The sequence below is a fragment of the Coregonus clupeaformis genome, chromosome 14 (assembly GCF_020615455.1).
Source record: "Coregonus clupeaformis isolate EN_2021a chromosome 14, ASM2061545v1, whole genome shotgun sequence".
Taxonomy (NCBI): domain Eukaryota; kingdom Metazoa; phylum Chordata; class Actinopteri; order Salmoniformes; family Salmonidae; genus Coregonus; species Coregonus clupeaformis.
In genome coordinates, this window is record NC_059205.1 from 11,924,820 (window position 1) to 11,938,242 (window position 13,423).

Consider the following 13,423-nt stretch of genomic DNA (forward strand, 5'->3'; position numbering starts at 1 on the left):
AGTGCATTGAAGATTAGCCATTTACATTTACATTTTAGTCATTTAGCAGATGCTCTTATCCAGAGCGACTTACAGTTAGTGAGTGCATACATTTTTTCATACTGGTCCCCCGCGGGAATCGAACCCACAACCCTGGCGTTGCAAGCGCCATGCTCTACCAACTGAGCTACACGGGACTATGAGCCATGAGAAGGGCGGTTGTGAAAAAGCAGATGGGTGATAATGAGGCAAGACATGCTAATCTAGTATGACAGGTGAGAGAAAGATAAAACAGTTTCCACTGCAGACATGATTTTAAATCAGTTAATGTCTTCAAATGGAAGGCCAGACCAATGTAGTGTTGTATCCCCTACTTTTTGTTTTCTTTACAAAAACCAACAGAAAGGCCATCAGGAGGCATGTAATAAAATAAATAAATAAACAAACAAGTTAAGGGATGTATGTGGTTAGCACAGACTGGTCACAGGCAGAACCTTAAGCGCAATATCCACCAAACATGACAACGTCGCCCTTTCATCTTTTCCATACGGAGTGGAGAAAGCAAACTGTCGACCATTTAGCTTATCTTACCATAGCTTTTAGAAAGGGGCGGCTGGTGAAGGGAGGTGGGAGTGTGGGATGAATACACTGCACAGCTGGGGCCTCGCCACGAGCTCCCAACACCCCCAAAATATCCCTCTCCCCTCAGGCCGGGTTCCTCTGACACAGTCGGTCAACTTGGCAGCGACTCTACAGCCGGTCCATCCGAAAGGCGTCTTCTGTGGCGGGGTCAGTGAGGTCCATGTCAGGATCGTTGAGCATGTACAGCCCATCTAGGGTCAGCGGGTCGATCTTCAGCTCGTCCAGGGGAAACTGAGAGTCTGCGTCGAAGCTGATGTCAGCCGACAGAGAGCTGTAAGACAAACCCTTGGAAGGTCTGGGTGGTGACTCTCCAGTGGCTAAAACATACACCGGTAAAGAGAGATGAGGAGTGGTCAGGGTCTTCCAGCGTTTACACCACATAAAGAATAGCGTCTCATTAAATATTTCAAGGAGCATTTAATAAATGTAGTTTACGAAAGTTCAAATCAGGAAGGCTGGTCTGAATGCTCGTTTAACTTCATCCAGTATGCATAACATAATTCACTTACTGTCCTATTCTACGGGCATAGTGGGAATGAATACAAACGTATCATCATCAGCATAGTGTGTTGTTTCTCCTCCTCTTTCCTGTTAGCCACGTGCGGTGTGTCATTCTCCTATTTTCCTATAGCCTATAAACACGGCACAATAATGCACATTCCTCACGCTTGCTGTTCAACCTATGTGCTCACTCTTGCAATTATCACCTTCCTCTCTCTCAACCAATGGGCATACATCTTGGGATGTATGTCAATTTACCCATGTACTCTCACTTGCTGTTTCTCAGCAACTGTTTTCGACAATCATCCACCTCCCCACCACCACCACCAGCTATCAGCTATAATAACCTTAAGACCCATTCATTGGAACGCCTTTCCCCCAGCAGGGGATTGATAAGTAATTGCTCACAGGTGCAAGTGATAGGCAGGTGATTAGTGAGAAGAGCGGTGGATTGAATAGCCTCTCAGCCTGGAAACCACGTTCCCAATTCCCCGGAGTGCCCGGTTAGGTTAAAGGAGTATGAAGTGGCAAAGGTCAGAGCTATACAGCAGGTCTCCTACCCGGAGGCAAGTGAAATAGCTGAAGGAGCGAGGGGAGCTGAAGATATGGCGGTGGATTCTCCGCTGAATCTTGAGATTCAGAGTGTTGTTCAACAGTTGAGGGAAACGGATATGCTGATTGTGAAGAAGGTGGATTTTATGGTGTTTATCGCGCATGTGATTAATTGTACTGCACAAACAAACAAAAATTCCAAGAAACTGGACATAATAGTATCTGCGGCTGAAAGGTTTTTGGGTTTCCAGGACTTCAACGCAGAAACATTGCAAAGAATACAGTCTGAAGATGCTCTTTCTTCTCAGGCCCCAGAGCCTGTAGGGATGGGTGTTGGCAGTTGAATCTGAATAAAGGAGTACATTGAGTTTTGTTTACTTTGTTTACTTTTATTTTGTAAATGTTTTGGGCTGATACAGCCAACACAGTAGGTGGCGGCATGCACCTACAGCATTTGTTTGCGGACCGCAATAATATCAAAGAAGAACACCCCGTACATTTGTAGTCTGCCATAAAACTTTAAAGAAGAAGAAGAAGAAGAAGAAGCCTCTCAGCCCAGCAGGGTCGCGCATTTGTGCGATACTTTTTTTGTTTGGGCATGCCTTTTTGTATTTTTTGTATTTGTTTTTATTATTATTTGTCACGACAAGAACAAATGGGTTGGGCTGGCTGACTAAGACAGAGCTCACCCTGGACCCTGGTAAGTACTCGTTCTTCCTAGGTGAATACACTGACAACCAGTCTGCTTACACTCACTTTCATGCTAAATGCAAACATTCAGACAGCTTATCGAACAGCTAGGCGTGCCTTGGACCCCTAGACATAACAAGAGTTAGAGCTTTGTATTGAGAGAGTGTTTACATTGTGTGAACTCTATTCTTCTGCCTAGCCTTGCTGAGACTTGAGTGAGCCACCTGGTGTGGCGGAATAGTACCTGTGAGAATGATGTTGGGGATGTTGCCATGGCTACTGTAGCCCAGCTGCTGGGAGTCTTGCAGGTTGCCGTGGCTACCCATCAAACCTATCATGGCTGCTTGGGAGTAGTTGAGGGTGGAGCCCTGGCCATACAGACTGTTGTCTGTCATGTTGAACTGCTCCAGCTGTTCGAGGAACAGAGAAAACAGAACATGAGGTTAGTCAACACAGAACATGAGGTTAGCCAACACTCAACAACAAGGGCTCATTTCTCTACTAATAACAGTTGCCAAATAGTCAATATAAAGATTCAGTACAATGGTAAAAAATGGAAACCTATTAATACATGGTTTCCCAAACTCGGTCCTCGGGACCCCAATGGGTGCACGTTTAGCTTAATGATGAGTTTATTATTTAAATCAGCTTTGTAGTGCTAGGGCAAATACCTGAACATGCACCCCTTGGGGTCCCGAGGACCGAGTTTGGGAAACCCTGTATTAATATATTGTGCTTCGATACCAAGATATTGGCAAATATTGCCATACGAAAAGTATCTAATATTAGCTTGCATAATTAGTCCTGAGGTAGGATGTTAAACCTTACTTACCTGTTGGGAGAGAGCACTGGTCTGTCTGGAAGTGAGTTGCTGGTCATAGAAGTCCGCAAACACACTGCCCAATATGGAGTGGTGCTAGAACACAAGCATATCCCCTTGTTAAAAACAATACCATGATATTAATGTACAGGTATAAAACACAGGAGAGGAAGAGCAGATAGAGTGCACAATCACACCACAACTAACTGAATTATGTCACAATTCATAAGACATTCACATCAAACGATTGGGTTTTGCTTTCCATTCAGCTCCAGGCAACACAGAAATCACCGCACACATCTGCAATCCTGAAAACAAACAACATACTGCTTCCTAGACAATAGTTAAAGCATGACACAGTACAAACACAGCAGGAATCAAGTTTCGCAAGCTCATCAATGAATTTGCTGTGTAATCAACCTCAATCTCATCCATTAGTTGATTAATTAAGTCATCATAGTAACCTGCCCATCTCACCATTAAAGATGATTCGACAGATGATCAGATCAACTGCATTTACCTCTTGTTCCTCGGATGTTGATGTTAAGTGCCCAACCAGCCAATATGTCAACATGCACTGAATACTACTCAAAAGCACTTTATAAATGTCATCAACCCACAACCAACAATGTTGTAGGGAGTTGGTTACCATGCATGTCTTGTACTAAGAATTCTTAATATCTTAGATAAAATAACATAATGAAATAGAATGAAATATGGAAATTCCTTTTGTGGGTAAAGTTAGAATTTCAAAAACATTCAATCATCCAGTAATGCTCTTGAAGTTTTAATTTAATATTCTTATAAAAAGCCGAAAATGTTCCGCTTTCATCGTCCGCCTTAATGTATAAATCATTGGATTATATTGACAGAGACTCAGTAAGGCAGCCTTCCCCATGCCTCTTTCAGTTCAGAACCACATTATCTGTGCCCTGCCAAAAGAACACCGGTGAAGGGCATGATAACAGAACATGGACTGTCTGCCGCACTGCATGTAACCTACAACACTGTAGGTTAGCCGTCTAGGTGAGAGAAAGCACAAACGGATGAACAAACATACCCATGTAGCTAGTAGCCTGGATACTGGGTGGGAGCTTTTAGGACTCCTCTAACAGGAGATGACTTAGTCGTTCAATGTTATGTTCAGTTCAATTAGTTTGTTTATATTATAAATTTACATCAAACTTACAACGTACATCTAGCCTACAGGGCCTTGTTGAGGGACCCTGTTTCTTCACAATACACAAGGGATTCAAAACTCTAGCAAGGCTAAAAGTCAGCTCAGGTGGCTAGATGTTAACTACCAAGTACATTTTCCTTCCTCAACCAACTGGCTAACGTGTGTCATTTTAGTGGCTATGCTACGAGGCCACTTAGGATGCAGACACAGAGAAGCAGCAAGGGGGAAGGGGTCAGTGACACTGCGAGACACGACGATGGGGGTGGCAGGGGGTTGGTGACACAAGAGCAGCCGGAAGGGGCAGCCAAGGGGCCCAGCTGGCGACGAAAACAGAACTACAATGGAGGAACAGTGTATATATATATATATATACACACACACTGTCAGCGGGTTTTGCTCACACGCCCTTACTTGAGGCGAGCCGCCAGGTGAGAAGCCTTGATTGGAGACTGGTGATGTTGGAGACTGATTGGCTGAAGACCCAGCCCTACTGCGGTACTGTTGGGGGAAAGAGCCTTAATACAGGATCATATTTTAGTTAGACTCACTGACTGGCTGACTGACCTGCTGGGTTACTGGCTGGGTTACTGGCTGGCTGACTGACTGGCTGACTGACACCTGCTGGGTTACTGGCTGGCTGACTGACTGGCTGGCTGACACCTGCTGGGTTACTGACTGGCTGACTGACTGGCTGGCTGACACCTGCTGGGTTACTGACTGGCTTACTGACCTGCTGGGTTACTGACCTGCTGGGTTACTGGCTGGGTTACTGGCTGGCTGACTGACTGGCTGGCTGACACCTGCTGGGTTACTGACTGTCTGACTGACCTGCTGGGTTACTGACTGGCTGACTGACCTGCTGGGTTACTGGCTGGGTTACTGACCTACTGGGTTACTGGCTGGCTGACTGACTGGCTGACTGACACCTGCTGGGTTACTGACTGGCTGACTGACCTGCTGGGTTACTGACTGGCTGGCTGACTGACCTGCTGGGTTACTGACTGGCTGACTGACCTGCTGGGTTACTGACTGGCTGGCTGACTGACCTGCTGGGTTACTGACTGGCTGACTGACCTGCTGGGTTACTGGCTGGGTTACTGACTGGCTGACTGACCTGCTGGGTTACTGGCTGGGTTACTGACTGGCTGGCTGACTGACCTGCTGGGTTACTGGCTGGCTGGCTGACTGGCTGGCTGACTGACCTGCTGGGTTACTGGCTGGGTTACTGACCTACTGGGTTACTGGCTGGCTGACTGACTGGCTGACTGACACCTGCTGGGTTACTGACTGGCTGACTGACCTGCTGGGTTACTGAATGGCTGGCTGACTGACCTGCTGGGTTACTGACTGGCTGACTGACCTGCTGGGTTACTGGCTGGGTTACTGACTGGCTGACTGACCTGCTGGGTTACTGGCTGGGTTACTGACTGGCTGGCTGACTGACCTGCTGGGTTACTGGCTGGCTGGCTGACTGACCTGCTGGGTTACTGGCTGGGTTACTGACCTGCTGGGTTACTGGCTGGCTGGCTGACTGACTGGCTCCTTTCTGAAAAGGTATGCTACACTATATTTACAAAAGTATGTGGACACCCCTTCAAATTAGTGGATTCGGCTATTTTGCCACACCAGATGCTGACAGGTGTATAAAATCAAGCACACAGCCATGCAATATCCATAGACAAACATTGGCAATAGATTGGCCTTATTGAAGAGCTCAGTGACTTTCAACGTAGCACAGTCATAGGATGCCACCTTTCCAACAAGTCAGTTCGTCAAATTTATGCCCTGCTAGAGCTGCCCCAGTCAACTATAAATGCTGTTTCTGTGAAGTGGAAACATCTAGGAGCAACAACAGCTCAGCTGCGAATTTGTAGGCCGCACAAGCACACAGAACGGGACCGACGAGTGCTGAAGCGCATATAGTGTAAAAATAGTCTGTCCTCGGTTGCAACACTCACTACCAAGTTCCAAACTGCCTCTGGAAGCAAAGTCAGTTCAAGAACTGTTCGTCGAGAGCTTCATCAAATGGGTTTCCATGGCCGAGCAGCCGCACACAAGCCTAAGATCACCATGCGCAATGCCAAGCGTCAGCTGGAGTGGTGTAAAGCTTGCCGCCATTGGACTCTGGAGCAGTGGAAACGCGTTCTCTGTGATGAATCACGCTTCACCATCTGGCAGTCCAACGGACGACTGTTGCTTTGGGGGATGCCAGGAGAACGTTACCTGCCCGAATGCATAGTGCCAACTGTAAAGTTTGGTGTTGGAGGAATAATGGTTTGGGGCTGTTTTTCATGGTTCGGGCTAGGCCCCTTAGTTCCAGTGAAGGGAAATCTTAAAGCTACAGCATACAATGATATTCTAGACGATGCTTCCAACTTTGTGGCAACAGTTTGGGGAAGGCCCTTTTCTGTTTCAGCATGACAATACTCCAGTGCACAAAGCGAGGTCCATACAGAAATGGTTTGTTGAGATCGGTGTGGAAGAACTTGACTGGCCTGCACAGAGCCCTGATCTCAACTCCATCGAACAATTTTGGTATGAATTGGAACACCGACTGCGAGCCAGGCCTAATCGCCCAACATCAGTGCCCGACCTCACTAATGCTCTTGTGGCTGAATGGAATCAAGTCCCCGCAGCAATGTTCCAACATCTAGTGGAAAGCCTTCTCAGAAGAGTGGAGGCTGTTATAGCAGCAAAGGGGGGACCAACTTCATATTAATGCCCATGATTTTGGAATGAGATGTTAGACGAGCAGGTGTCCACATACTTTTGGTCATGTAGTGTAAGTGTGTCTCAACCTGGCTATGAGTAGACATACACACAGAGGATGAGGCTCATGTCTTTGCAGTTATTGCTAAATCCTTGCTAAAGATGCCCTGGATTAGTTGACTTGCACCATCATCGTGGCCTTGCGAAAGAGGGTGATTTAGCCTAACTGCACAAAGAGATAAGAATTGGCTAACAATCAAATGTTTTAATGGAATCCCTCGGGGATCTATGGCTTCAGTGATCATCAAATGTATGCTATGTAAGGGTTTGTTCTTCCTTTAGGGTGTGTACTGTGCAAATAGCTGACTCACTAGCTAGCCATTTAAGTCATTCTTCAACAAGATAACCAAGTAATTTAATGGTAGTAGCTCGCTCCTCTCTGCTCGTCTTCACCTCAAGACGAGAGCACTGAAATCCACTTCCACCAGTACAATGGTCAAATACCATGTTTAGTCAATAGAAGGCAAGTTGAATGTATGTTTAGCCAATAGAAGGCGAGTTGAACATATGTTTAGCAAATAGAAGATGAGTAGAATGTATGTTTAGCCAATAGAAGGTGAGTTGACACATCTTTAACCAGTGTGAGGTGACATCAGTATTGACAGATACACTAATCATATTTCTATCTCCCTCAGTTCACTACCAATGTATTAATATACAGCAGGAATCATCAACTAGATTCAGCAGCAGGCTGAATGTCTTGAGCGGATGGCCATGGGGCCAGAACATAATTACAAATAATTTGTAGACCGTAAATTGACCGCAAGGAGCCCAAACAGATATACAGTGCATTTGGAAAGTATTCAGACCTCTTGACTTTTTCCACATTACATTACATTACAGCCTTATTCTAAAATGGATAAAATAAAACATTTCTCATCAATCTACACACAATATCCCATAATGACAAAATGAAAACAGGTTTTTGAAATTGTATCAAATGTATCAAACGAAAACATACCTTATTTACATAAGTATTCAGACCCTTTGTTATGAGACTCGAAATTGAGCTCAGGTGCATCCTGTTTCCATTGATCGTCCTTGAGATGTTTCTACAACTTGATTGGAGTCCACCTGTGGTTAATTCAATTGATTGGACATGATTTAGAAATGCACACACCTGTCTATATAAGGTCCCACAGTTGACAGTGCATGTCAGAGCAAAAACCAAGCCATGAGGTCGAAGGAATTGTCCGTAGAGCTCCGAGACAGGATTGTGTCGAGGCACAGATCTGGGGAAGGGTACCAAAAACTGTCTGCAGCATTGAAGGTCCCCAAGAACACACTGGCCTACATCAATTTTAAATAGAAGAAGTTTGGAACCACCAAGACTCTTCCTAGAGCTGGCCGCCCGGCCAAACTGAGCAATCGGGGGAGAAGGGCCTTGGTCAGGGAGGTGACCAAGAACCCGATGGTCACTCTGACAGAGCTCCAGAGTTCCTCTGTGGAGATGAGAGAACCTTCCAGAAGGACAACCATCTCTGCAGCACTCCACCATCAGGCCTTTATGGTAGAGTGACCAGACAGAAGCCATTCCTCAGTAAAAGGGACATGACAGCCTACTTGTAGTTTGCCAAAAGGCACCTAAAGCACTCTCAGACCATGAGAAACAAGATTCTCTGGTCTGATGAAACCAAGATTGAACTCTTTGGCCTGAATGCCAAGCATCACGTCTGGAGGAAACCTGGCCCCATCCCTACGGTGAAGCATGGTGGTGACAGCATCATGCTGTGGGGATGTTTTTCAGCGGCAGGGACTGGGAGACTAGTCAGGATCGAGGGAAAGATGTACAGAGAGATCCTTGATGAAAACCTGCTCCAGAGCGCTCAGGACCTCAGACTGGGGCGAAGTTTCACCTTCCAACAGGACAACACCCCTAAGCACACAGCCAAGACAACGCAGGAGTGGCTTCGGGACAAGTCTCTGAATGTCCTTGAGTGGCCCAGCCAGAGCCCGGACTTGAACCTGATCGAACATCTCTGGAGAGACCTGAAAATAGCTGTGCAGCGCTTGAGAGGATCTGCAGAGAAGAATGGGAGAAACTCCCCAAATACAGGTGTGCCAAGATGTACAGTTGAAGTCGGAAGTTTACATACACCTTAGCCAAATACATTTAAACTCAGTTTTTCACAATTCCTGACATTTAGTCCTAGTACAAATTCCCTGTCTTAGGTCAGTTAGGATCACCACTTTATTTTAAGAATGTGAAATGTCAGAATAATAGTAGAGTGATTTATTTCAGCTTTTATTTCTTTCATCACATTCCCATTGGGTCAGAAGTTTACATACACTCAATTAGTATTTGGTAGCATTGCCTTTAAATTGTTTAACTTGGGTCAAACGTTTCGGGTAGCCTTCCACAAGCTTCCCACAATAAGTTGGGTGAATTTTGGCCCATTCCTCCTGACAGAGCTGGTGTAACTGAGTCAGGTTTGTAGGCCTCCTTGCTCGCACACGCTTTTTCAGTTCTGCCCACAAATGTTGTATAGGATTAAGGTCAGGGCTTTGTGATGGCCACTTCAATACCTTGATTTTGTTGTCCTTAAGCCATTTTGCCACAACTTTTGAAGTATGCTTGGGGTCATTGTCCATTTGGAAGACCCATTTGCGACCAAGCTTTAACTTCCTGACTGATGTCTTGAGATGTTGCTTCAATATATCCACATAATTTTCCTTCCTCATGATGCCATCTATTTTGTGAAGTGTACCAGTCCCTCCTGCAGCAAAGCACCCCCACAGCATGATGCTGCCACCCCCGTGCTTCACGGTTGGGATGGTGTTCTTCGGCTTGCAAGCAACCCCCTTTTTCCTCCAAACATAACAATGGTCATTATGGCCAAACAGTTATATTTTTGTTTCATCAGACCAGAGGACATTTCTCCAAAAAGTACGATCTTTGTCCCCATGTACAGTTGCAAACCGTAGTCTGGCTTTTTTATGGCGGTTTTGGAGTAGTGGCTTCTTCCTTGCTGAGCGGCCTTTCAGGTTATGTCGATATAGGACTTGTTTTACTGTGGATATAGATACTTTTGTACCTGTTTCCTCCAGCATCTTCACAAGGTTCTTTGCTGTTGTTCTAGGATTGATTTGCACTTTTTGCACCAAAGTACGTTCATCTCTAGGAGACAGAACATGTCTCCTTCCTGAGCGCTATGACGGCTGCGTGGTCCCATGGTGTTTATACTTGCGTACTATTGTTTGTACAGATGAACGTGGTACCTTCAGGTGTTTGGAAATTGCTCTCAAGGATGAACCAGACTTGTCGAGGTCTACACATTTTTTTCTGAGGTCTTGGCTGATTTCTTTTTATTTTCCCATGATGTCAAGCAAAGAGTCACTGAGTTTGAAGGTAGGCCTTGAAATACATCGACAGGTACACCTCCAATTGACTCAAACCACTGCATTCTTATTGGCAGACTAAATAGCCTTGGTTTCACAAATGACTGCCTCGCCTGGTTCACCAACTACTTCTCAGTTAAAGTTCAATGTGTCAAATCGGAGGGCCTGTTGTCTGGACCTCTGGCAGTCTCTATGGGGGTGCCACAGGGTTCAATTCTCGGGCCGACTCTATTCTCTGTGTATATCAATGATGTCGCTCTTGCTGCTGGTGACGCTCGAATCCACCTCTATGCGGACGACACCATTTTGTATACATCTGGCCCTTCATTGGACACTGTGTTAACAAACCTCCAAACGAGCTTCAACGCCATACAACACTCCTTCCGTAGCCTCTAACTGCTCTTAAACACTAGTAAAACTAAATGCATGCTCTTCAACCGAACGCTGCTTGCACCCGCCCACCCGACTAGAATCACTACTCTCGGCGGGTCTGACCTAGAGTATGTGGACAACTACAAATACAGTGGGGGAAAAAAGTATTTAGTCAGCCACCAATTGTGCAAGTTCTCCCACTTAAAAAGATGAGAGAGGCCTGTAATTTTCATCATAGGTACACGTCAACTATGACAGACAAAATTGAGAAAAGAAATTCCAGAAAATCACATTGTAGGATTTTTAATGAATTTATTTGCAAATTATGGTGGAAAATAAGTATTTGGTCAATAACAAAAAAGTTTCTCAATACTTTGTTATATACCCTTTGTTGGCAATGACACAGGTCAAACGTTTTCTGTAAGTCTTCACAAGGTTTTCACACACTGTTGCTGGTATTTTGGCCCATTCCTCCATGCAGATCTCCTCTAGAGCAGTGATGTTTTGGGGCTGTCGCTGGGCAACACGGATTTTCAACTCCCTCCAAAGATTTTCTATGGGGTTGAGATCTGGAGACTGGCTAGGCCACTCCAGGACCTTGAAATGCTTCTTACGAAGCCACTCCTTCGTTGCCCGGGCGGTGTGTTTGGGATCATTGTCATGCTGAAAGACCCAGCCACGTTTCATCTTCAATGCCCTTGCTGATGGAAGGAGGTTTTCACTCAAAATCTCACGATACATGGCCCCATTCATTCTTTCCTTTACACGGATCAGTCGTCCTGGTCCGTTGGCAGAAAAAACAGCCCCAAAGCATGATGTTTCCACCCCCATGCTTCACAGTAGGTATGGTGTTCTTTGGATGCAACTCAGCATTCTTTGTACTCCAAACACGACGAGTTGAGTTTTTACCAAAAAGTTATATTTTGGTTTCATCTGACCATATGACATTCTCCCAATCCTCTTCTGGATCATCCAAATGCACTCTAGCAAACTTCAGACGGGCCTGGACATGTACTGGCTTAAGCAGGGGGACACAGCAGGATTTGAGTCCCTGGCGGCGTAATGTGTTACTGATGGTAGGCTTTGTTACTTTGGTCCCAGCTCTCTGCAGGTCATTCACTAGGTCCCCCCGTGTGGTTCTGGGATTTTTGCTCACCGTTCTTGTGATCATTTTGACCCCACGGGGTGAGATCTTGCGTGGAGCCCCAGATCGAGGGAGATTATCAGTGGTGTTGTAATAATTTCCTAATAATTGCTCCCACAGTTGATTTCTTCAAACCAAGCTGCTTACCTATTGCAGATTCAGTCTTCCCAGCCTGGTGCAGGTCTACAATTTTGTTTCTGGTGTCCTTTGACAGCTCTTTGGTCTTGGCCATAGTGGAGTTTGGAGTGTGACTGTTTGAGGTTGTGGACAGGTGTATTTTATACTGATAACAAGTTCAAACAGGTGCCATTAATACAGGAAACGAGGGGAGGACAGAGGAGCCTCTTAAAGAAGAAGTTACAGTTCTGTGAGAGCCAGAAATCTTGCTTGTTTGTAGGTGACCAAATACTTATTTTCCACCATAATTTGCAAATAAATTCATAAAAAATCCTACAACGTGATTTTCTGGATTTTTTTTCCTCAATTTGTCTGTCATAGTTGACGTGTACCTATGATGAAAATTACAGGCATCTCTCATCTTTTTAAGTGGGAGAACTTGCACAATTGGTGGCTGACTAAATACTTTTTTTCCCCACTGTACCTAGGTGTCTGGTTAGACTGTAAACTCTCCTTCCAGACTCACATTAAGCATCTCCAATCAAAAGTTAGATCTAGAATCGACTTCCTATTTCACAACAATGCCTCCTTCACTCATGCTGCCAAACATGCCCTCGTAAAACTGACTATCCTACCAATCCTTGACTTCGGCGATGTCATTTACAAAATAGCCTCCAACACTCTACTCAGCAAATTGGATGTAGTCTACCACAGTGCCATCCATTTTGTCACCAAAGCCCCATATACTACCCACCATTGTGACCTGTACGCTCTTGTTGGCTGGCCCTCACTATATATTCGTCGCCAAACCCACTGGCTCCAGGTCATCTACAAATCACTGCTAGGCAAATCCCTGTCTTATCTTTGCTCACTGGTCACCATAGCAACACCCACCCGTAGTCTGCGCTCCAGCAGGTATATCTCACTGGTCATCCCCAAAGCCAACACCTCCTTTGGCCGCCATTCCTTCCAGTTCTCTGCTGCCAATGACTGGAACGAACTGCAAAAATCTCTGAAGCTGGAGACTCTTATCTCCCTCACTAACTTTAAGCATCAGTTGTCAGAGCAGCTTACCGATCACTGCACCTGTGCACAGCCATTCTGAAATTAGCCCATCCAACTACCTCATCCCCATATTGTTATTTATTTTGCTAATTTGCACCCCAGTATCTCTATTTGCACATCATCTTTTGCACATCTGTCATTCCAGTGTTAATACGAAATTGTAACTATTTAGCACTATGGCCTATTTATTGGCTTACCTCCATAACTTACTACATTCGCACACACTGTATATATATTTTCTGTTGTATTTTTG

At 45.3% G+C, this 13,423-nt stretch overlaps 1 protein-coding gene across 3 annotated transcripts in view; it reads right to left on the reverse strand.

Moving 5' to 3' along the window:
• Positions 1-118: 118 nt before the first annotated feature.
• Positions 119-13,423, reverse strand: part of LOC121580764 (CREB-regulated transcription coactivator 1-like) — a 40,111-nt gene continuing 26,806 nt past the window's right edge. For 2 of the 3 annotated variants that reach the window (XM_041895790.2, XM_041895789.2), the window contains exons 11-13: positions 3,197-3,280; positions 2,609-2,774; positions 119-938 (exon numbers count right to left, since the gene is read on the reverse strand). In XM_041895790.2, the coding sequence (XP_041751724.1) occupies positions 730-938; positions 2,609-2,774; positions 3,197-3,280 (459 nt within the window). In that variant the 3' untranslated portion in view covers positions 119-729. Of the gene's footprint in view, positions 939-2,608; positions 2,775-3,196; positions 3,281-4,010; positions 4,863-13,423 lie in introns of those variants that run through there. The other variant, XM_041895791.2, reaches the window with a different exon arrangement.